The sequence below is a fragment of the Zingiber officinale genome, chromosome 5B (assembly GCF_018446385.1).
Source record: "Zingiber officinale cultivar Zhangliang chromosome 5B, Zo_v1.1, whole genome shotgun sequence".
In the NCBI taxonomy this organism is placed as follows: domain Eukaryota; kingdom Viridiplantae; phylum Streptophyta; class Magnoliopsida; order Zingiberales; family Zingiberaceae; genus Zingiber; species Zingiber officinale.
The window spans coordinates 85,081,858-85,107,948 of record NC_055995.1 but is presented as its reverse complement, the minus strand read 5'-3'; the positions used below and the strand labels follow the sequence as shown (position 1 = coordinate 85,107,948).

The window sequence follows — 26,091 nt, the reverse complement described above, 5'->3', positions numbered from 1 at the left end:
CAGAAGATTGTTTAAGTTGGTCATCGTGGACCCCACAGTTCTAACTGCTGGTCAAGTCAACGAAAGGAGGTTGCTCGGCCGCGTGCCGTGTCGGATTCGTTACCTTCGTTGCCACGTCAGTCAATTCCGAAGGATGGCATAGCCGTGATTCGGTCGTCTTCTGTGGGGGCGTTTGGGGAATTCCATGGCCACGTTTTCAACCCCGCGACGTTCTTTCCTCTTGTTCCGACGGCCCCACCACCACTTCAATTTAACGCCGCCGCTCCCTCGGCCGTCTCCCTCCAACCAACTCCGCTTCTTCCTCTTCCTCGTGCTCCTCTTCGTCTCCTCGTCGGCGCTGGAGCCATCGTCCGACCCCCTTCGCTCCTGCTCCTGTCGAGTAGCTGAAGCGGCGCCCATGCTCGGATCCTCTGTCAGCGCCCTCTTCCCCTCGTACTGGGAGATTCAAGTTTCATTCGCCACGGCGCTGGTGGTCATCGCTCTCTTCACCCTTTTGGAGAGGCTTTTAATGGCCTGCGATGGAGGCGAGGATGACCGGCCGTCCTCCGGCGAAGAACCCTCCTTGGCTGTCGGGGAACCGTCCCTGCGTCCGGCGGACGTCAAAGAGAAGGTTAGATGAAACAAACTGATTTTTAGGGTTTTTTCCCTTTATCTTAATTGTGAGTTTGGAATTTGGACTCTGTTCACACGGCTGTTGGGCGTATTAGTTTGTTTTTTTAGAACGATCGCTTAGAATAGCCTTTTACAATTTTTAAATAATATGCCCCTTCAAATCTATAAATGTCTCATAAATGCCACTGATTTAAACTTAACTCGTATTAATGATGTTTGGCTATAATTCGGTTTCTTTTATCACATTCTCTATTCACTTTGCATTTCATTTTCGTAGTCTTTTTTTTTCCTTGTTCATCTGACATTCAAAAAAAAAAAATTACATAAAAAATATTTCAGAAGATTTAATATAATACTGATTGCGATCAAATTCAAAGGTACTTAGTATGCTGATGAATTCTAAAGGGCAATATTGGCAATTACAATTATTAAGAGAGATTTACATATATGCAAGATTTAGGATGCTAGTTTGTAAAATTAAATTTTGAAGTGGTTGTGATGAAAATTAACTAAACACACTTCTTACAAGTATTTGCATTTTGTAAATATTAACTGATGCAAATAGATAAAATAACAACAAGCCATGAGTCTTAACTATTCAGAGTTGGCCAACCTGCTATTGAACTCTAATGCTATATCACTATTAATATCCATATCAACTATTTGATTTGGTTGTAATGAAAATTATAATATTAAATAAAATAGAATTAGTGCATCTTTGGAGATACCTTGAAGGCTCTTGGGCTAGATTTAAGGATTTGGTTGATGCAAGAGAGAGAAGTTGAATCACCCATGAGTTATCTAGGTTGTGTCTAAATTAGATAACACTTCTGCATAATCTTGGCTAGATATGAGATTGTTCAATTTTAAATACAAACAATAGTCTCAAAGAAATGCCAGGAAACAATTTCTTGGTTTTGAAGGTAGACAATTATCCTATGAAATTCATACATGAATTGATCCATATAGCCAAGTCAAACTATTGGGGGATTATGGTATCTTCTTAGTGTAGTTCTTTCTGTTGTGTACTCATAGGACATGATATGGTTCTTAGATCCTAATAATCTTCATAATACCTTCAAATATTTTCTGCTTCTCTTTTTGCTTAGTTGAATTACTTTTAGGTTAAGTTTTTTTCATTTTGTTTACGAGGTAGGTGTTTTAAGTAATTTTGTTTTTTGAGTTTATCATGATGACACTTTCAGGGCTAACTTTTCATTCCTTTGTCGCTTCATATGTTTGCAAAAGAGAAAATTTCTTTGGTTTAATCAGTTGCTTTGGTGCAGTATCTTTGGTTTACTTGACATGCACTTGCCCACTTATTTTGTAGATGAGCATGATCAAACTCGATACTCAAGTTACTTCCACATATGTTGTTAAGGTATTTTGTTAAGGATGAAATCATTCTTTTCCAGTTTTCTAATAAATTGCTTTCTTCCATTTGACCTATTATGGATATTTTTATTCCGCTCTATGCAGTATTATTTCCTTTTGTTTTTATATGGATGCTTATATAATTCAGATAGAACTATTGGCTGCAAAGAATCTTATTGGTGCAAACTTGAATGGAACTTCCGATCCTTATGCAATAATTACATGTGGAGAGCAAAAGCTATTTAGGTGTGTGTACTCTTTATAATTTTGAAACTTAACATTTCATTTTTAAATTATCTTGAGATTTGTTTGGGTATGTAGATGTAATGAACATAATATATACATGAAAAATCATGAGCTATACTGAAGGAAAAATTCTTAAAATAATGTATTTATCAAATAGGAATCAGAAAGTTCTGAAGAAACATATTTATTGTCTTTCTCTGATTGATATCATCTGGATTTGGATTATGTTCCCATATACTGGATGACTTACATCCTTCAGCTGCATAGCTTGTGGTTACATTGCTTTCTCAATGAGTATGGATCTTAAATTCTTACCCTCTCATCGAAATTTGATACCCTAAAAGAAACAAGAAAGCTATCATGTAATTCATGTTTATACCAAATCGTGTATATGCTCAGTTCAGTTACACAGAACCAGAAATTCTTGATTTCTTTGATTTTGCCTGATTAGTGATGGTGTTTAGCCATCTTTACAAGTAATTTCTGATTTTGGAAGGATTTCTAGAAATCCTTGTCTTTAATTGTTAAGCCTAGAGTTAAATTGGTTTAACTCTAGCCCTGTCCTTGTATATGTTGTCTGTAAGATCCCCATAAAGAAAATCATTCTTCAGATTTAGTTTGGAAACTGACCACTGTAATATGGCTGCTAAATGATAAAAAATCACACTAAAGCAGCCTTAGCTATAGGAGAATTAGTGTCAAAGTAATTTACTATATAAATTTGAATGTATCCTTTAGTTACCAATCAGATCTCAGCTAAACTGCAATGACTTCACGTGAGGCTTTCATAGTCTTAACCACTTTGTTAGAACGAAGAGAAACGAGCTCCCAAGTATTATTAAAATTCAAGCATGCCATCTTATCATCCATGGCTTGTTGCCATTCAAGATATCCATAGTGCTTTTTTATATTTATGTTTTATTCCTAGTTTAGGGCTGTGGACCTTTGATACTACATACTTATAGTTACAAGCAGACTAAAGTTGAATGTTAACAAAAGTTGTTTGCTTTTTGATTGTTTTCTTTTAATCAGTGTTAGAAAATAATTTGTTCTGCTGCTCTTGTATTATGATTGTCTTTTTCATGAGTACATTCTCAATGTATCATTTCATGTAGTTCCATGGTTCCTGGTACAAGAAATCCAATATGGGGAGAAGAATTTAACTTTTTTGCCGATAGGCTTCCTGTTCAGGTTATTGTTCTTTTTAATTTATTTTTTAAGTTTTATACTTTGTGTTAGTGCAAAAATTGAAAATCATTATGAATTCTAATAGGTACCTTTAAAAGCCTTTCTTATTTTTTAAAACTATAGCTTGTTGTTGTTGTTATCAAGATTTAAAGTATGTTTTTTTGGCTAAAGTTCCAATTTCAAGCTGAAATGGTATAGTTTTGGATTTGTTGTGTCGGTTTTGTATTGTGCTGTTACAATTTATTTCCACTTAGCTTGGTTACTTGTGAATATAAGCCTATAACCATTACAATTAGAAAGTTAGAATTAACATTTTTAAACAATAACTAATAAAAATATAATAAGCATCTTAGAAAGTTAGGTCAACTCTGTACTTTTCCAAATCTAAATTAAATATAGATATATCTTTTTTCTAATCTAGTTCTGCACTTTGTTTCTTTGTTGCTGCTGCTTCCCCTCTTTCCCTTCTCTCTCTTTTTAGTGTTTCATTTCCTTCCCATGACCAATAGATGAAGTTGACCAATGACTCGCAGGTAGTGAATCTTCTTGTCTAGTTGGTTTTGGATGGCATCAATACCTCCAGAATTGTGTTGACTACATAGTGATATTTACATGTGCCAACATAGTAGCAATAGTGGTTGGAAATTGGAACAATATGTTTTGCCATGCGGATCAACATTGATTGACTCTTGAATCTATGAATGTTGTACCTTTTTGCTCAATTTATCTCACATTCCCTTATGGATTGCATATAACCATTGTGGTTTCCCACATAGAGGATAGACATTGTTCTAAATGATGGTTGAGACAACCACCTAGGCGCCTCCTAGGTGGGAGGCGGACATCAACCACACTATCTTTGCTTGAGGCGGTGCTTTAGGTGTAACCCACCTCCTTCCGTCACCACCGAGCCTAAAACCGCCGTCGTTTCGCCACCGTGACATGTTTGAACGCGTCGCCGAGGCCTGATGACAAGTTCAGACGCGTCGCATGAGTTCGGAAGCGTTGCCCGAACCAAGTGACGAGTTTGGACGCATTGCCCTAGCCCAGCTACTCGTCTGGATGCATCACCCTGGCCCATCAACGCCTTTGGGCGTGTCGCGGTCCCGACGACGCATCATACTTGTCGCTCGCCGAAATAGGGTATGTGGGTAGGTTGTAAGTTAGGGTTTAATTAAATAACTGTAGGTTAATAATTTTAATTAACTCATAGCTATAATTGAGATAATTTAAATAGACTTTATTAAAGCCTAATAAAATTATCGCATTACACACACACACACATTTTTTTTAAAAAATATTAAAATTAAAATTTTAATTTTTAATTAATATATTTTATTAAAAGTAAATATTATAAACAATAATGATTATTTATAATATTATGTATAAAAAATAGTAAAAAAAATTCAATCACCTAGGCACTGCCTAGGCGGTAGGCGGTCGCTGACCTCCCCGCCACCGCCTACCGCCTTTTACAACATTGAGGATAGGATATTTAAAACCTTTTTGTGTCGCTCAATATGGATGGTATTCATTGATATGAGAGATGACCAATATGTGAACCATTTGTTTGCTCAATTCACTAGGAATGCTGCTACTCTCAATGTCTGGTTCAGGGATCATATTCTCCTTTCAGCCCTCTTCAGCCACTACCTTTCTGGTGATCTTCATGCCTTCATTTCCAAGAGAAATGTTCAAAGTAAAACCTAAAATCTCGTGTCATAGGAACCCCACGAGTTAGGCCTTTATATAGAAAAGAAGATATACACCAAAAGACACAAATACCCTTTTACTTATTCTAACACTCCCCCTCAAGCTTGAGAATATAGATCATATATACCAAGCTTGTTACATATGTAGTCAATTCGGGGACCTCTAAGTGATTTAGTGAATATATCTGCTAGCTGATCATTTGAGTTGACAAAACTAGTAGATATTTCTCCAGATATGACTTTCTCTCTGACAAAGTGATAGTCAACTTCAATATGCTTTGTTCTCTCATGGAAGACTGGATTTGAGGCAATATGCATAGCGGCTTGGTTGTCACATATGAGTGACATTTGTGTAACCTCTCCAAACCTTAGTTCCTGAAGCAACTGTTTTAACCATATAAGTTCTTGACTAGCAATAGCCATAGCTCGATATTCTGCCTCTGCACTGGATCTTGCCACAACATTTTGTTTTTTGCTTTTCCAAGAAATAAGGTTACCTCCGACAAATATACAAAATCCAGAAGTGGACCTTCTATCAGAGGGAGATCCTGCCCAATCTGCATCAGAATATCCTACGACTTTAGTATGTCCTTTGTCTTCATATAAAAGACCCTTTCCTGGTGCACCCCTGATATATCGAACAATGCGAGTCACTGCATCCCAATGTTCTTTGCATGGAGAGCTAAGAAATTGACTTACTATACTCACTGCAAATGAGATATCCGGACGAGTGACAGTAAGGTAGCTTAGTTTCCCTACCAATCGCCTGTACCGTTCAAGATCTGAAAGAGGCTCCCCCTGATTTGGTAGGAGCTTGACATTAGGATCCATGGGATTGTCGACTGTCTTTGAGTTTAACATTCCTGTTTCTTCCAGAATATCCATTGCATACTTCCTTTGGGATATAATGATCCCATCTTTAGACTGTGCCACTTCTATCCCTAGAAAATATTTGAGTTTGCCGAGATCTTTTGTCTGGAAATGTTTGAAAAGATGTTGTTTTACTTGTGAAATTCCAAGATGATCATTACCTGTGATGACAATATCATCAACATAAACCACTACATAGATGCAACCAGTAGATGAGTGGCGATAAAAAACAGAATGATCAGCCTCGCTTCGAGTCATGCCAAACTGTTGAATTATGGTACTAAATCTACTGAACCATGCTCTAGGTGACTGCTTGAGACCATATAAAGATTTTCGCAAGCAACATACAAGACCAGAAGACTCCCCCTGAGCAACAAAACACGGAGGTTGCTCCATGTAGACTTCCTCGAGCAGGTCACCATGTAAGAATGCATTTTTGATGTCCAACTGATGAAGGGGCCAATGGCGAATTGCAACAATAGACAGAAAAAGACGCATAGAAGACATCTTGGCAACAGGAGAAAAGGTGTCGCCATAATCCAATCCAAATACCTGAGTATAGCCTTTAGCGATAAGACGAGCCTTAAGCCGATCAACCGTGCCGTCTACACCAACTTTCACCGTAAACACCCATCGACAACCAACCACTGACTTCCCAGGAGGTAGATGAACGAGGTCCCAAGTCCCACTGCTCTGTAGGGCACTCATTTCATCAAGCATAGCCTGTTTCCATCCTGGATGGGCAAAGACATCACCTGCAGTCTTTGGAACAGAAACAGACGACAGGGAAGACAGATAATAATAATAGGATGGGGAAAGATGATGATAGCTTAAAGAAATATAGTGAGGAGAAGGATTACGAGTGGAACGCATACCCTTTCGAAGTGCAATAGGAACATCAGAGTCAGGAGATGGGACCAGAGGAAACGACGAAGGACTTGGCTCCACAGATGTGCCCACAGCAGTGTCAGTGTTGGTCGGCGGCAAAGCAGAACGAGGACGACGCTGATAAACCTGCAAAGGAGGAGACGAAGCCGGAGGTGATAGAGGCGCCTCCGGAGGATAAAAGATAGTCATCGGTGCAGGTGGAGAGGGAGAAACCTCGGTCTTTGAAGCGGAAGGACCAAAAAAAGAAACCGACTCAAAGAATGTGACGTCAGCAGAGATGAAGTACTGACGAAGAGTAGGGGAATAACACTTGTACCCTTTCTGAGACCGTGGGTACCCAAGGAAGACACACTTATGAGACCGAGGAGAGAGTTTGTCAATGCCGGGATCAAGAGCATGAGCAAAACAAATAGAACCAAAGACCCGAGGTGGTAGAGGATGAAGGGACTGATGTGGATAAAGCACCTGATGAGGTATTTTACCCTGGAGAGTGGATGAAGGCATGCGATTGATGAGATAACACGCAGTAAGTACTGTATCACCCCAAAACTGATGAGGGACATGAGAATGGAGAAGAAGAGTCCGAGTGGTTTCAAGGAGATGACGATTCTTGCGTTCTACAACCCCATTCTGTTGAGGGGTATGAGGGCAAGACGTGCGATGCAGCACACCATGAGATGTCAAGAAGGTACGAAACTGAGTAGATAAATACTCGCGTGCATTATCACTTTGCAAAGTTCGAAGGGAAGTACCAAATTGAGTTTTTATTTCAAGGAAAAAGGATTTAAAAATAGAAAACAATTCTGAACGATCCTTCATTAGATATAACCATGTACAACGGGAAAAATCGTCTATAAAAGTAACAAAATACCTTGACCCCATTGTAGAAGAAACACGACTCGGACCCCAAACATCAGAATGAACCAAAGAAAAAGGAGACATAGCCCGACTCTCAATACGAGGAGAAAAAGAACTACGAACATGCTTACCTAATTGACACGACACACAAGATAAAGAGTCTAAGTGAGAAAGACTAGGATGTAACTGTTTCAACTTATTAAGACCTGGATGTCCCAACTGAGCATGAATAAGAAGTGGAGATGCCGTCGCCGAACCAACAAAAGAGGGTTGGTGAAGTCGATATAGGCCATGAGATTCACATCCGAAGCCAATCATCCTCCCCGTACTCCGGTCCTGTAAGGAAACAGACGTGTTAGTAAAAGAAATGACACAATCAAGAGATCGAGTAAGTTGACTTATCGACAATAAATTAAAAGGAGCGCCGGGAACATAAAGAACATTATGAACTGAAAGAGATGAAGAAGGATGAACAATACCAATATCCCGGGATTGAGTTTGGGAACCATTGGCCATGGTGACCATTGGTAAATTACCAGAAGTAGTGAGAGAGGAAAAAAGGGATTTATTACCAGTGATATGATCGGTGGCCTCAGAATCAAGACTCCAAGCAATGGTAGCAGTGGAATCCGAAGCCTGCCGATCCTCAAACCATTTTAGAAAGTCATTATAGGAAGGTAGTGGGGTCGGCTCCAGTGTTAATTGTGAAGCAGAAGCTGCGGAAGCAACGGAACTCTGAACAATCTGAGCAGTGCGAGGAGGTCGACCATGTAAACTCCAACACTTATCAATCGTGTGTCCCGGTCGGTGGCAATGATCACACCAAGGACGCCCTTTGCCACCCTTGCGAGGTGGAGGTCTGTTGTTGTGTCGAGAGACCAAAGCCGACGAGTCAACGGGTACTAAAGGAGGCATCATCAAGACTTTGGCCGAGACACGGAGGAGAGTCGCCCAGGTATTGTCCATGGTAGCTTATGTGGGGCTGCCCAGGATCTGATCACGAATATGAGAATAATCTATGGGCAGACCATATAAAGCCAAAGACATAAAAAATTTCTTCCGATTTTCAAGCTCTTCAACAGGATCGGCCGCAGGTGGGAGCAGTTCATTGAAGTCACAAAGAAGGCTAGAAACTGAACCCAGATAATTTGAATCCTTAATCTGATTGGCGCTGAGGATAGTCATGAGATCTTCACAAACTTGATAGAGTCGCCAAGAGGTGTTTGTAAAGAGTTGTTGAGCTTGTGTCCAAACAGCTTTGCAGGTTTTGTGAGTACGGAAGACATTCCTAAGAGATGAATGGATGGTGGCTCGGATAATACAACACAACTGAGCGTCAACCTTCTTCCACAGAGGACGATCGACGTCTTGAACATCTTCTTCAGTTTGAGTGAGATGTGTCTCATATCCCTGTCCAACAAGCCAAAGTTCAATGTGAGATGCCCAGGAGATATAATTTTTACCATCCAACTGCTCGGAAGATAGGGGTGCAGTAATATGGTTGGTAAAGATTGAGATATCTGGTTTTGGGGCGCCAGATGTAGCCATGAATAGATAAACTGAGCTTCTGCTGGATTGCTTCTTCTGGTGTCGAGCCTTTTTGCTGGTGAAGGGCAGGGTTGGAGCTTGTAAGGAAGAATAAGGCACGTAGAAGGGATTTTCGAGCCTTGTTGTAGATCCTTCACCTCTGCCCTTCCTCCTCCTTTGTGCAACAGAAAACCAACAACGGCAGAGGCTTCTCTCTCGCGAGGGATCAGGTCAAAGCGCCGCAACAGAAAACCAACAACGGCAGAGGCTTCTCTCTCGCGAGGGATCAGGTCAAAGCGCAGGGCGATCGAACGCAGAGACAGGAGAAGGATTGGGGTTCGTGCTCAATCCTTGGTCGCGAACCTCGAAGAGGAGGGCGAAGAGATCAAGGGAGAAGCAACGATGATATGGTGGAGACAAGGCAGAGCTCGGTGTCCACGAAACGGGCGTCCCCCTTCCGGACCCTCCTCGTGACTCCCCCTTCTTTGAAACGACCGAAGCAGAGGAAGCGGTCGTCGCCCCCTTCGCGCTGGAGAAGCCGACTGCGGAAGAGAAAGGCCGACGAGCGCTGGAAAAGCCGGCCCCCTTCGCGCTGGAGAAGCCGGCTGCGGAAGAGAAAGGCCGACGAGGCGCGAGCTTGAGGAGGAGAAAGGCCGACGAGGCGCGAGCTTGACCAGAAAGATGTGCGGCAGAAAAACGGCGCGGGGTAGAGGAAAGACGGCGCGGGGTAAGGAAAGAAATTAGGGTTTTTTAACTTGGCTTTGATACCATGTTCAAAGTAAAACCTAAAATCTCGTGTCATAGGAACCCCACGAGTTAGACCTTTATATAGAAAAGAAGATATACACCAAAAGACACAAATACCCTTTTACTTATTCTAATAAGAAACATTAACCTTCCCTGATGCTGGTCAGTGGATCTGCAACCAACTTCAGAGCAAGATTCACTATTTGCAACATTACAACCTGTAGCTCAGGCATCATCATCCTTTACTTTTGGCCTCTACAAGAGCTAGTCTCACCAACATTGATTGTGTCCCAACTTCATAGTCATCCTCATCTTCTTCCAGCCATCTCTATCCTCACTGGGCTTTCTTCCAATTCATTTTCTATATTCCAATGCCATTGTAGCTGCTCCAATATTGACATTGAATTTACTACTTCCCTCCTGTGTGCCTAAGTTGTGCAACAATGAATCTTCAATGCAATAGTTCACCTTTTGAGAGGTCAAAAGGGTGGGCTTGGCTTGACGCCTTGAACCTTGATGTCCAAAACATAGCTTGCTTAGGAAAATTGCGATGATGATTACTTAGAGATACTACAGACGCTGGTGCATCTTAGACCTATCTTCCTATTTTTCTTACCTCACACAGCTTGGTTTGATTTGGAATTGGCTGTCAGAATATTCCATTGTTTAGGGTATTTGGTTGGCAAAAAATCTTTTTTTCTGGTCAGTCTCAATTACTATATTGGCATTGATGGTTCTCACCTTTTTAGGGCTAGTCTCATCTGCCACTTGGCAATGATGGAGTGCTCAACTGTTTTTGGAATTAGTCTTTGTTGGCCATTTCTCTGGGTCACCACCTTTCTTGGCTTCTTCAATTGTCCGCCTCTCCATTTGGCACAAGCAGTCCATATTCAACTTTCTGCCAATAGCTTGAGGCAAGCATCTTAGACCTACCATGACATCTTGCTTGATACTCTTATGTCCATAGAGTATCTTGTGAATCCTCTTGTCAGAACCAGTGAATACATTATTAAATGGAGACAAACGATGTGGATTCCTACTCTGTTAATTCGGCTTCTGAACTTATTATTCACATAGGGGTCATTGTAGATTGGTCAGTCAAAGTGGAATACGAAATCCCTTCCAGAATGAAATTTTTTTGTTTTCTCTCTGCAATTTTCAAGAATCTAAAAGAAAGTTTACAGTATATTGACTGGCACTGTAGTTTTTTGTTGTGGAAGAATTCACATACTAGCTCCGACCGAAGTGAACTAACATTGATATTGCATGTGTAATTGTCTAATGCATATTGATTTGTATTTCTCATGGACAGTCTTTGGTATAGATCTCTTTAAGCATTAAGCTGTAATTGTATGTGTAAGATCTATCCAGAAATGAGAACACACTCTAATACTCATATGACCACTTGGAGTTCTTAACTAAGTTTTTCCCCTTTTGTGCGCAATGGCTGTTGGGTTATTTTTATGTGCTCAGAATTCAGTGGATCACTATCTAATTTTGGTTCATCTGTACCATATTTCAAACTTTATAATTATTTGTATATTCAGTAATAAATATATTAATTTTTTTCCCCTTTTATGTGCAATGGCTGTTGGGTTATTTTTGTGTGCTGAGAATTCAGTGGATCACTTTCTAATTTTGGTTGATCTGTAGCAAATTTCAACCTTTATAATTAGTTGTATATTCAGCAATGCACTATATCTGTTTAATCAATGTTATTATTAGCCGTTCTCTTAATTTCTAATTATGGTTGATCTGTATGGGATGTAAGTATACAGCCCTGTTTTTCACTTGTATTAGATAATCATTACACTTTTCTTCACTCTGCTTCTGCCACTGTTGTAGTTCTTTAGGATTGTAATATTATGCTTTGCCCTCATGAACATAAAAAAGGCGAAGCCCAGTTGGTTTCTTTTTGCAAAATGATATGATAGGCATTGTCATTTTGTACTCAGTGAAACTGTTTTGATGTCTATGCATCTAATGATCCCTGCAGATTAATGTAACAATATATGACTGGGATATAATTTGGAAAAGCACTGTTCTTGGTTCTGTCACTATTCCAGTTGAAAACGAAGGCCATACTGGTGCAATTTGGTATACCCTGGATAGCACATCAGGACAGGTAATGTTCTATCTTTCGTCTTTGTAAATGCTCGATATTGTTTATTATCAGTGTATCGACAGGCAACAGCTTCAAATAATTTTCTCCCCAGGTTTGTCTCCATATCAAAACCCAAAAGCTGTCACCACATTCTTCCAGGTTATTTATTCCTTTATGCTATCTTTCCCTATCTTTGGTTTTATTTTCCTCTGTTCATAGTTCTGGAAAATGCAAGAATCTTTACTTATGCTACTTTTGGCTTTCTGTAGCTTGGGCATTCTATCAATATGTCATTTTGTTTTACCCATCAACGAAGGCTTGACACTAGCATTTGAACTTATCCCTTGAAAACACATGTAACGTCATATGTAGGTTGGGTAGAACTATAGTGATAATAAGATTGGCTTGGCTAGAAACAATAAGATTGTAAAAAAAAAATCACCGTAAAATATAGTTACATATTTAATAAATGAAAAATGTGTTACATATTTAATAAATGCAAAATGCAGTTACATATTTAATGAACGAAATTACTTGTTCATAGTTCAAGCCTAGAGCAAGACTTCAATGAGTAGCTGCAATCTCCTCCTCCTCCTCCTCCTTCATGCTAGTCCCACAACTTCTGCGACATCTTCAAATTTCTTATTTCTTGTTGAAGACATATGCTGTATTCATGAATCTTTTTAGTAACACTCAAATAATTCACCTTTCACAATTAAATCCATATATGTGCATGACACTTAATGTTAACCACCTTCTCTTGAAATAATGTCATTATTTGGAAATAATGTGAATCACAGAGTAATTACAGTTATTGTGATATTTGAAAGCTTAGAATTGATGTTATATAATACTATCCTATCCAGAAGTTTTTTCTGCCAAAAAATTTATGGTGTGCCAAAACATCTATGGTATGACGCACATTGCTATAGACAAATTTAATCATGTCCAATACAAATGACTAGGCAAATATAATTTGCTCCATTAATCATACTATGCTGTTAATAGAATCTCTTATTATATTATATGGGATGGACTATGTCAAGTTAGGATTCCTACATATCTTACATTTCCTAATCAAATCTTCACTATCAAAAATTCATCAAAGCAATTTGCAATATGAACCTCAATTTGACAACCTTGAACATTGCTTATTCAAATGCGGCTAACTTGATGATCTTTAGGCTAACGCTAAAGTCGTTCCTATAGCTATCTAGATATGAAAGATATATTATCTTACCTGCCCGAAAATGATCTTCAGAGCATTAAATGGTTATCCTGGAGTTGATGCCCGAAGAAGATTGTCTTTGGATCAAGGGCCTACCTTAGTCCATCAAAAACCAGGACCCTTGCAGACCATATTTGATCTTCCTCCTGATGAGGTAACCTTTATTTGATTAAATTCATTAAATACCCCAGTGATTCATCCAGACTCTTGTGCTATTAAAATGAGTTACTAATTATTATTCTTTTTCGATCAGGTTGTTGATCATAGTTATTCTTGTGCCCTTGAAAGGTCTTTCCTGTACCATGGGCGCATGTATGTGTCTACATGGCACATTTGTTTCCACTCAAATGTATTTTCTAAGCAAATGAAGGTTAGGTTATTTATTCTATAAATTTTATACCATTCTTTGTACACAATTTGTTTCTGCCATGTTTTATAGGTTTGTCTGGTAGATAACATGAATTTGGCCATTTTTATCAAGATATCTGGTTGATTTTATTTAGTGACAAACTTGTGTCTTGATTTCTTCATATAGTTATTTGAATTTGGAAATAATAATATAATGACTAGATAAGTTGGAAGTAATAGTCCTTTTTTGTGGTGGCACAGACTGTCCATTGTGTTTTTTTTCCTGCAATATAGAATGTTTAGTAATAAAACTATTATTTCTCATGAGGTGCTATATTTATTTAATTTTGCATTTCACCTCTTAATGCTGGAGATTTTTTTTCCCTTTTACGTGTTGTTAATAAGTGGACTTATTGTGGTCTGCAGTCTCAAGCAAGGTAACCAATACAACTGTTTTTTCTCTTCATAGAAAATTACGTCCAAGGTTCTGCTCATTATGATACTGAAATGTGTGCAGAAATATGTGTGACTTTTAACTCAGTTATCATTTTCTCCCAAAACTATTAATTTTATAGATGTATAGGTTAGGTCATCTCCCAAATGTTAGAATATATAGTTTAGTCTCAGAAGCCACATATATTATTTATTTTTTGTATCCTATATATGGATGCAATATTCTATTCTGTTGAATAATATTCCTTCATTATTCCTTAGTACAAATCAGTAGATCTATGGTTGTTTCCTCTCCCGTCTACACCTTTCATCCTCCCTTATGATCAACACCATCATCACTCATGTTTTTCTCACTTTCAATGAGATTTGCCTTTCCCATAAACAAGTGGAGTTCGGTAGCATCTCCTCTGTAACAGACAACACATACAGCCCTGAGATGAGCCTCTCTTGTTGCTAGATACATAGGCAGCCTAGCACAACACAATCCCATCTCTTTCTGGTTGTCTCCTTTGCTTGTCGACCTTTCTTCTTGTTTTTGAACCATTGTTTCCTCCTCTCCTACTCATCTATCAATAGATTTTTAGCTCACTAAGATTATTCAAGGATGTCTTAGGATAATTATATTGGTTTGCCAAGTTCACTGATAGCCTAAAGTACTCTGGAAATTTTGTTAATTATTATGAAAATATATCTTTGATTTATTTTCTGCAACTTTATTTCACAGCACCAGGAGTCAATGTTAAGGTGATAACATGTATGACGAATTATAGTGCTTTTGTTTCAAGTTGGTGTTTCGGAATTTTAGAAATTGGTTATTAGACAATCAAGGAGGAAACATATTGTGGCCAAATAAGGATATGTTTATACTAAAATCAAGATAAGCATTGTATATTTTTTGAAAAACCAGAATCTGATTGTAACTGATTTTTGTTTTTTTATTGAAATAGTTTCAATTTCCAAGACTAATTCATTTAAACAATCATATATGTTGGAATCTATCCATGTTGGGTCTAGATTGTAGTTACATCCTTTGGTGTGCAGACTGTCCTATATGATTCATATTTATATTATTAATATTTACGATAATTTTTTCGATTAGAAATATTGAGGCATTTTGATGGCCACCTCTTGCCAATTTGCTTTGGATGGTTAGATCCTATATTTTACTTTAATATTGGACAATCTTGTTATAACAAATAGAAACATTCAACTTGTTAATATAGCTTGGAGATGTTATCGAAGTTTCAATACATCATGCTTTTAGAAGTTTTATATGCTCATTTACTAAATCATAATTCAATTTCATTGGTAGGTCATCATTTCTTTTGGAGACATTGAAGAGGTACTTGATATTCTTTTTTAATCGTAGTTTGTATATGTGTTCAATTGCCTTTTCTATTAGTAATGCAGATACGGCGAAGCCAACATGCAGTCATCAACCCTGCAATTACGATTGTCCTCAAAGTGGGTGCTGGTGGACAAGGGGTACCACCTTTAGGAAGTCCAGATGGTTGGTACCAAATATAGGGGCATCGATTCTTCTGTCTTTCCTCCATAAATATTTCATGCCTTGGACTTTTGGTTCACACAAGAGTCATTTCTTTATAATTGCATATGATAATGAGTGATGACTATTAAGTTTGAGAGATTGAGTATTTTTTTTTCTACTCTTTTGATCTTTTCATATGAATATATAGTTTTCTTGGTGATTTTTCCACAAAAGACTGATGGAATATTTACCTTATGCTATTTTATACATCTTGTAAATGAATAAGAGGAACAATTGCCACTAGTGGTTCATTTCTAGCTCTATACTTAAGTTTAAGGAATCAGTGGTAGTTCCATTTTTTTATCCCATGTGTTTAATTGTCTTAACATTGGTGAGAGAATTATTTTTTAGATATAACTGTACCTTGCATGCTTCACAAATCTTATAATCAGAGGTGGTAATGGTATATAGTAGATCAGACACGTTATTAGGATTTCTAATTTCTATGGAGGAATTTTGTTAGCACCAAAATTAAAGTCTGTTGCAACCCAGGGTATTGATTCCTGATAAGAATAGGACTGTGTCAGTGCCGTATTGGTGTGACGATGTGGTGTTGATGGTATTGATTAGGAGGAAGGAGGAACCAAGAAGGCAACATCCACCCCAATTGACAGAACTTAAAGGTTCCTCCTCGTAAACTACTTATCCAGTTGAACGTTTGTAGCTCCCAGGTTTTAGCAATGGCTTATTGAATTGCATACAAAAACTCTTCTTATCACTTGATGTTTGAATTACAAATGTTACTGGGAATCATATATAAGTTAGAACTTATGGATTAGAAAATTATGTTAATGAATCATGATTGCAGATAGATTGATGATGACTGTAGCTCTAGATAGCAATTTAAAATATGTATTACATTTCCATTTTCTGTTAACTCACTCATTGTTTATTTGGGTGAAATATTAATGTTATCATGATAATTCATTGTCTATTAATTAGTCATTCAGTTCTGATTTCTTTTACCTTTTCTGATTGACTGTTTACCATGCTATATACTATTCCTCATATTTAAGATAAAATTCTTTCAGAACCTCCAATTATACTTGTGTCAATGGGTTATACTTCTTTATTGATCAAATTTAAATCTAACCACCAGCCATTTCTACCACTTAGGGAGAGTCAAATACATGTTTGCATCATTTTGGAACAGAAATCATACGATACGAGCTTTAGAACGTGCAGTTAAGAACTTTCATGCAACAATAGAAGCTGAGAAGAAGGTACTTTCTATTTTTTGTGGATTTGGTGCTGATACAACTTTTGTCCATGAAGACCAGGATAACCTTCACTTTCATTTGCTGGTTTGTGTTTGTTAGATTTTACTGAATGATAACTAATTCCTGTTAGTATAAGCTATCAAGAAAGAGCTCTGTCTCTTTTTGTATGCTTAGTACTTCTCTGGATGTGATTGCCAGATTGGACTATCTTGGCGCAAATCCAATACAGAAATATCAATCTAGGATATCAAAAATAAGGCATAAAGCATACTTATATTAACTGGTGCCATACTGCCAATTTAATACTAGAAGTTTTCCTAAATACATATTGCATGATTTATTTTGAAATTATTATGATAGATATGATAGATAATAACAACAAATTCAATTATTTAACACATAGTTTCAGAAGAAACTAAATTCTCCATAATATCACAATATTTTTCATCTAAATGATTTTATTAGTATATGTTTCAAAAATAATTTTTTTTTTATTAATACACGGTCATTTAGAATATATTATCGTAATATAGATCAACCATTTGGTGAAATAATCTTAAATAAACTATCGTCAATTAACTTAAATATGTTTTTTATATTATTTAAATAAACATTGATCATTTGGTCAAAGAAATCCATGTAAAATATTATAACTAATTAGGATTTATCAACCAAATAAATTTGAAGAAAAAGATTACATGTGATAGAAATAGATAGACTATCATTTTATTTATTTATTATGTAGCTACAAAATTATATGATAATTGTTAAAAGTAATATTGGATAAAAAATCCTTTAAAATTACTAGACTATAAATCATCCAAAGAAATAATAATTTAAAATATATTCTAATATGTTGGAAACTGAATTATGAGTTTTATCATGATAGATATATAAGTGTTATTGATTATCTTAATTTTATCAAAGTAATATATATTAGGCAATTTTAAAATGATCTCCACAATTGATTATTGTCTTGCCAAAGGCCCTATTTCATTTTATGCCTTGCTGTGGCTTCTCTTTCCTGAACACCCTCAACCCCCAAAAAATAAGACAATAAAATTAAAAAAATCTAAAAACGATTGATTGAATACTCAAAATAAAAATAAAAAAACTTAAAGACAAGGTAATGTATTCTTATGAGTATTTAAAATCCTGACTTAATTTTCAATAATCATATAACATGTTTTAGCATTCATCAAATTTTGACCAAAAACTTGATGAGTGCCAAAACAAGGAAAAAATGTTTAAAAGGGGGAAATAACGCATCTTATTGGTATTTAAAATTTGGCATATGTGTTAATAATTATATGAGGTGTTTTGACACTCAATCAAGATTCAGCCAAAACTTTATCTAGTGTCAAGTGTCAAAATAGAGGTACTACATAAATAAGCTGCCCAGTGGCTCTTTTGGAATGAAATTTCTGAGCCAAATGCTAAACTTGTATGCTTGTGAGATGGTTATGCACATTCAACCATATTTTAACACTAAAAATTGGTCAAAACTTAGCCATATATTATTTTTTCATACTTCATATTTGATGTTAGAGGTGCATCTAATATTTCTGATGTCTATTATGATATATTTTATGGCCCATGTTATTGTTAGGACCAAAAACATTAAGATATCTCCACAATGATATGATATTAGTCACTTTGGAGTTTGGGCCTAAGCCCTCATGGTTTTGTTTTTGGGCTCCATCCAAAAGGCTTCATACCAATGGAGATATCTTTCTCTTATAAATCTATGGTCTTTCCCATGTGTTTTCAATATGGGACTATGTTACAACCTTGCAACTAGGACTTCCTGTCCCTTGGTCCAACCAACCTACTAGGACTTCCTTGCCTAGTGTCTGGTTCTCTTGATCTGGACATGAGAGTCCACACTTCCTTTATTCGAGGTCAATATTCTACTCACATGGCTTGATTAGACCATAGCTCTTGTGCAACAGTTAGACCTTCTAGCAGTCTTGACTTAATACCAATTGTTAGGACTAAAAGAATTAAGATATCTCCACAATGGTATGATATTGCTCACTTTGGACCTAAACCCTCGTGGTTTTGTTTTTGAGCACAACCCAAAATGCCTTATACTAATGGAGATATCTTTCTCTTATAAATCTATGATCTTTCCTATGTGTTTTCAATGTGAGACTATATTTACAACCTTGCAACCCCAACAGTTATGACTTTGTACATCCATATTTCTTAGGACAAAACTTGATTGAGTGCTAAAATATATTATTTAATTCTTGAAAATCATGTTAGGGTTCTAAATAAATAAGACACATAAATGTTTAATTCTTGAAAGTAATAATCTACTTTAAAGGCCTTCAATTGCTTACATATTTTCTTTGAAATTGATATCCTAATATTTTACTGATCGAAAATAAAATTTTAAAACATTAGTTTTGGAATTTAAAATGAAATTTTCAATATTACATAAAATTTAATTTTTCAAAGAGAGAAAAAAATATAAAGCTCAACCTGGGTTGGATGCTTGGACTTGATAGAACAGTCATCAGCAACAATCTGAACTCCAATAAAATCTGAATGTGATTTAGCAGTTTTGCATACAAGTGTGAGTTTCTTCAACTCTTCCGTGAAAGAATAGCTCTAAACAATTAATTTAGATGAAGCTTGACCGTTGTGAACTCATGATATATTTTTCATACTTGTTCTTACATAAAAACTGTAGGGAATTCTAAAGTCAGATTCTAATTGTTTTTTCTCTTTCTACGAATTGTTGCTTCTAGCACTCTGTCTTGCTATTTTGCAAACTTCATTGATTGTTTTTAATAATATCTTATATTTTTATTCTTTCCTTTTCTTTCTAGTTGAATGCAATGCCCCTAACAATATTGGCACTACTATTCATATGATAGGAATGGGCACAATCTGCATTACGGGCACACAGCAGCTCTATAAGAGGTAGTCCGAGACACATTAACATTCCAAAAGAGAGTGTTGTTGAGACTGGAAAGTTTCAAACTTTCATCAAGGAAGAAGTTCTAGTTGGCATTTTGAATGTATATCTTCTACTCTTCCTCCATTGACTAATCTTTTCAAAAAATGAAAAGTAACTCAGTAACTTCCCTTACTGATTTATACCAGGAAACTTTCCCTTGCACTGCAGAGAAGTTCTTTTCCCTCTTACTGAGTGATGACTCAAAGTTTATTGATGAATATCGGTCAGCACGTAGAGATACCAATCTGAATGTGAGTGTCCCATCCCTGTAACTTATAATTCTATTTAATTATAAGCTTTTTTTCCGTTCTCGCCATAAAAAATGGAATCTTTTAATAAGAGTTTTACAAGAGATGAGAAAAAATAAAATAGAAAATGATAATTGAAAACCATAAAATTTAAATTATCATTGATATTGCTTGATTATGATCATTTAATATTCTATTGTAGTCATATTGATAAAATTATTTCCTGTATTCTGGCCTAGTTGCTATTTCTGCAAGCATGGGATATAAGATATCTATGCCCAAAGTTAATATTAGATGATGTGTGATCACTTTTTTTTCTCTTCTAAAATATTAATCTAAATTTAATTTCCAATTTTTCATGATCTCATTTTGTCATTCTTAGAGAGATTTATTTCTTGTCTATTATTTTTCTTTCAAAATGTAACAAGCTTTCTTTTTGTAGTTTGGTCAGTGGCATGTTGCTGATGAATACAATGGTCAAGTCAGAGAAATAACCTTTAGATCGTTATGCCATAGTCCTATGTGTCCTCCAGACACAGCCATGACAGAGTGGCAACATGCTGTTCTTTCCTCTGACAAGAGAATTCTGGTATGTATGATTCCGTAAACTTTGGATTCTTTTGACAGTAACTTGACTTCTCTCTTGTGTCGTTCAATGCAATCTTTTCTTGAATATTTTAAATTATCAGGTCTTCGAGACAGTCCAACAGGCACATGATGTCCCATTTGGTTCTTGCTTTGAGGTGTGTACTTACACTCAGAAATTTAGTAGAATTGGTTCGTAGAGAAAGAATTCTTTTGTTTAATGGAGGCCATCCTATTTTCTACTTAAGCTCAGACATAGTTTGTTACCTTCAACCTGCAAATGTTGATGATGGAAGTCATCTTATTTGCTATTGGGTTTTCTGAAATTTAACAAGTGATGCATGTCTTCTCTTCCATGAATTGGACACCAACAGTCTTCCTATTGGGTTTCCTCCAGCAGAAAGTCAAAATTTTAATTGTCAAGGTCTTTTGAGGGAAACCACTGTAGCAAAAATCATTTAAAAGTTGTGAAACGATAAAGTAGCAATGGTGAAAAGGGACCTAAAAACATTAAACAGAAGAGAGTAAACTGTAGAAACAGAAAGAAATATCAACTATTCAACCATACCCATTATCCAATGCCATTATCGGATTGTCATTCGTCAGGTGCGCCAGATGAGATCTATGACTTCTATGAATGCCTTTTCTACATTTGGTTGGGCCCACGCAGAATGAGGCAATTTACCAGTGAAGCAAAGTGAAAAGTTGATTTTGCACGTGTAGCATTATGCCTTGTAGCAGCTATGAGTTAGTGTTTTCTTTTGAAGCAGCACAGAATGCCAGGGATCCATAGTGAGAGATATTGGTAGACCATCAAGTCTCTAGTGATAAGCCAATCTAGCAAAGCTAGCCAGCCAGTAGATATGATACTTCAATGTAATGTTACATGTCCTATACATGGATTAAAATTTGTTGTCGTCCTGCCTAGAACGGCCGAAATATACTGTTCTGTTCAATGGTTGACACAAGGCACAGGGGTTAAGAGGTTAGTGTCTGAACAGTAGCGTTGGTAATGAGTAGGATTGCCATTCTGAGTAGTACCTGCAATACCAAACTTTGTCTTGGTTAGCACTGACGAAAACCAAAATTTGTCTGGATCCAACCTGTAAAGTGAGGAATGATTTTTCCAGTAACAGGAAGAGGGAAGAGGAGATTAAGAGCTTATAAATAGACTTGAGTTAAAGAGGAGAAAGTATACGAAGGAGCTTCAAGCAGTGAAAGCAAGTAGATCTACAGCGGAATTGAGTGACATCGGAGTTGACAGAGGATTTAGGTAATGTGCCAGAGTGAGATTGGAGGTGTGATTGGCTTGTTGGTTTCTTGATTTGGTAATCAGGAGTCATGAATGGTGCAGCAGCAACAACCGGCTGACATGGAACCAAATTTTAAATGAGAAAAAAAGTTATATTCCACCTCCCAAGATATACGTATATACAACATTAATATGATAGCCATTATAGGGGATAGGATATAGATGCAATTATCTCATATATATATGTTCTTTACACTCATATACAGAAATTAACTTTATTTAATCAAGGATATATTAGTAATATCATAGGATTCAAACAAATGACCTCTTCCTTTAATCGCACATTAAGTGGACTACTTGACCACATGTCTCTGTAGTTTTGTTAGAAAAGATCAGTCCTTAACACAATTGATCAATGCTACACGTTCCACTGGTGTTCTCTTATGCTCATTGTATTTCTCTTTTGGTGCCACTCTTTATGCTCCTGCATGGGCAGGTGAATATGACTGGACTGGTGTAATTTCCAGGTGAAAAACTTCCTCTAATAGCATGCTAAGTTGACTAGTTGACCACATATCCCTAAAGTTTTCTCAGAGATGGATCATTAATGTTGACCACATTTGTATGCTCATCCGTGTCCACATACACTGGCTTTATTCTCTTTTGCTGGCGAAATAATTTTAGTGCATGTTCGCTTGGACAAGCTCATCAAAGAAATATGCTTATTGATGGAGGTAGCTCTCCATATATGATATAACCCGCTACTACCATCAACTACTGGTATTGAATGTGATACTGCGACCTTCCCACTACTGGCATTGAATGTGTAACATCATTGATTCCAAAAGCTTCCACCGATGATGGTTCTTGCATTCTCATCAGAGGAGACTGAAGAAGTGGGTGGAGAAAGTAGAAATATTGCCAATTTATTGAAACTAGGTGTAGATGACGTAGAAACATAGGAGAATAGTATGGATAAATATTATTTATTTAACGTGTGAAAATTGAATTTTGTAAAGCTGTATAGTTAACTAAGATATTAAATGACATAATTTACTGTTAAATTGGATTGTTCACACGGTTATACTTGAGCATGAGCTGAGTATTGGCACATATCTGCTTTGAGATGGTACTCTTCAGGCTGATACTAAAATTAGCATAATATTGAAACTTTAAATCTTGGATTATCACCATTTGATCTAATGTTGGCAACAATCTTATGAAAAATCAAAATGTTCATTTTAGCTTTGTTTGATCTAATATTAGCATCTAATTCCTGTGGTCGACTGTTCATTTCCTTAGACAAAATGTGTTGATGCTGGTGATTTATTTGCCGTGCTGTTTTGTGCTACGGTTAATGCAATCTTTTTTTTGTTTTTATTTGGATGCAAATTAGTCCTGTTGAATAGTGTTTAGTTTTATTAAATGAATGGCGGAGGTGTTTAGTTTTGTAACTATAAAATTAGTTATTCAATTTCTAGAATACTCTTTTTTTTTAAAAAAGACACTTGCTATTAAAAATTGAAATTAAATATTGAGTCGTTTTATTTATTTATTTGTTTCATCACATATGTGCTATTGATATATAGACTTTTCTCTACAAGCAAATAACGATTCATGTTTTTTCAACTTTTAAGATTGTGTTTTTTTAAGAATTCAAAATTAAAAAATATTTTTATTCAATTTTTTCTTTTCATCCAAAATGAAAATCTGAAAAATTTTGTTTCCCCAAACAGAGCCTATGTTTGAATTCTTGATTGTTTGCTTATAGTATTGCATATAGCTCAGAAATGTTTTGTTATTTCAGGTACACTGCAAGTGGACATTGACAACAATCTCAGAGTCATCCTGTCAATTGGAGATACAAGTTGGTAAGTTGATAATTCACAAATATCATTTCGTTGCTTATCTTTCTACCTTCCTCTTGCAATTTTCTCTTGCTTCATGCAAAACTATAAATTAATGAGAACAAGCTAAAACTTTTGGTTTCTTGTATAGGTGCACATTTCAAGAAATGGTGCATCATGCAGTCCAAGATAAAGTCGGGAGCGGTTGATGAGGCATGTTCTCGTATCATGGTTTTTAGTTTCATTTTCAATGTGATTATTTTAATAATTACTCGTTCAACCTGCACAAACTGTATGCATCCGTCACATCTGTATATTAAGATAAGAGGTTTTAGAGTGAATGGGCAAAAAAAAACATTATGATAGAAATCTGAAATAAAAAGGAACTAACAAACTAAAAACGAACAGATGTGACAATAAGCCTCAAACTATATATTCCTTGAATAGCTTTTTGCTTCTTGCACAATGCACATGTGGTGAGGCTTCATCACTGGTGCTGCCAATAATTTTGTACATTTTTAGTGGAGGCAGCCAACATCCCCTCTTTAGTTTGAATTTGTTGTGCATTTATGATACATACCTGGCGTTGCAAACATCCAATGGTTGTATATCATTGCCCGTACGTGATAAAAATATCTGGTCGTCATTTAAGACTGTCCTATTGGAGGGATTTGAATGTCCTTCCAACAGATTTGATGTCGGAGAGAGAAGAATATAACACCTTGTTTATATTGCAATTGCCGTTTAATGCTCCTACATATAATTAATATAGCATAGGGAAAGAAACTTTATGATATCTTTTACTAGTAGTTGGATAGAAATAACAAGGCTCTATCTTTGTATGTTCACTATGTATATTACTTTGCCGACTCTAGCTTCTCGTTGCTAAGCTTCCTACTGTCTTATTTGCTACAACATAACTGTATTTTTTTCATTTTCCTATTTTAACATAGTCATTCTTTGATCAGTACAAGAAAGAAGCAGCGCATATGTTGGCGATTGCGCGGGTATATCTTGTCAAAGTGAAGGGTTCTAGTCCAGATAAAGGTGATGCATCACAAGTCTAAACTTAGACGGTTGCAGCTCTGCCTACTTGAAGTAAACGCCTCTCCTCAGTAAGATTTTGTGCACATCTCTTTGCAGTAAGTTATCACCACTCAAAACACATTTTAGCTGTAGCATGTTCAGCAATCTATGCATTTAATTTTTTAAAAATATAAACTATCTTGAAAGTTTTTCTTATGTGCGCTCATACCATACCTAGTTTTGTATCACCTCCCTTAATCAAAATAGAAGAACATTTTTGATTTTTTGTGCACATCTCTTGTAGCATGTTCATACCATACTTGCTGCCATTTGTAACTGTCATATAGCTGATACAACGTGTATAAGTCCTGCTGTTGTGATATGGATAAGTTAGCAGTTATTGTATCTGAAATTTCGATATAGTTGAAACTTCAGATCAAATGTGTGTGAAATGAGGATTCAACGGTTAGTCACTACTTTGTGAACTGGTGATCTTTGTATTGAAGCTACCATGGTTTAAAAGAAGAAGATGACGGTGAACTTAACTCATCGAACCCAGCAGCATTGGACCCTCTCTCCCTGTTGGAAGCATCGCCTCACAAGTCCATCTCGTCTGGAGGCTTAGCCATCGTGTCTTGGTGAAACGGCTTGTTGTTTACTTGGTCCTTTGTATCTATCTCATTGTGGCTCGCAAAAGCCAAAAGCCTCACCCTTACCCTCACCTTGTCTTCAATATTTTGTCACAGCATGCAACATGTCAAACTTCTTCACTCGAACAGAATCGAGTACGGATTATGGTTTGCTAGATCAACACATGCCCAACCTAAAACACACACACGTGAAAACGAAGCGACAAATAAAATAGAATGAGGTCAACGAGTCATGGATTTGTATCAACAATCAATAGGATTGAAGCATTCACACCAATTTCTCTATCCAAAATGTATAATTTAGAATAAAAAAATTACTTTATTAAATTTAGATATCCACTTTTCAATACATCATATATCAGTTTCCCTATTTCTTCTCTCTCTTCTATAATGTTTAGAGAATGGAATCTATTCCCTAAATTTAGAGAAGTACTATTCATAAATACATAATTTAGGGAATGAATAGGGTAGCTGATGCAAAGATTTTTTAACTATCTTATCTAAAATTTAAAATAAAATCTTTAAATAGGGTATCTGATGTAGATGCTCTAAGAGTATCAAATGAATTAAGACATTAAAATGATGGTTACG

General features: G+C 36.3%; 1 protein-coding gene across 1 annotated transcript; it reads left to right on the top strand.

The window, feature by feature from the left end:
* The first annotated feature begins 167 nt into the window (after nt 1-167).
* LOC121984752 (BAG-associated GRAM protein 1-like) lies at nt 168-25,661 on the top strand. The gene is made up of 18 exons (XM_042537878.1): nt 168-610; nt 1,943-1,993; nt 2,135-2,232; nt 3,348-3,423; nt 12,019-12,147; nt 12,239-12,285; nt 13,388-13,508; nt 13,608-13,724; nt 15,468-15,497; nt 15,566-15,665; nt 16,821-16,927; nt 19,810-19,953; nt 20,039-20,143; nt 20,583-20,729; nt 20,830-20,883; nt 23,785-23,848; nt 23,976-24,037; nt 24,793-25,661. Exons 1-18 carry the CDS (start codon nt 185-187, stop codon nt 24,889-24,891), a joined length of 1,977 nt encoding a protein of 658 aa, XP_042393812.1. The 5' UTR covers nt 168-184; the 3' UTR covers nt 24,892-25,661.
* The last annotated feature ends 430 nt before the right edge of the window (nt 25,662-26,091 follow it).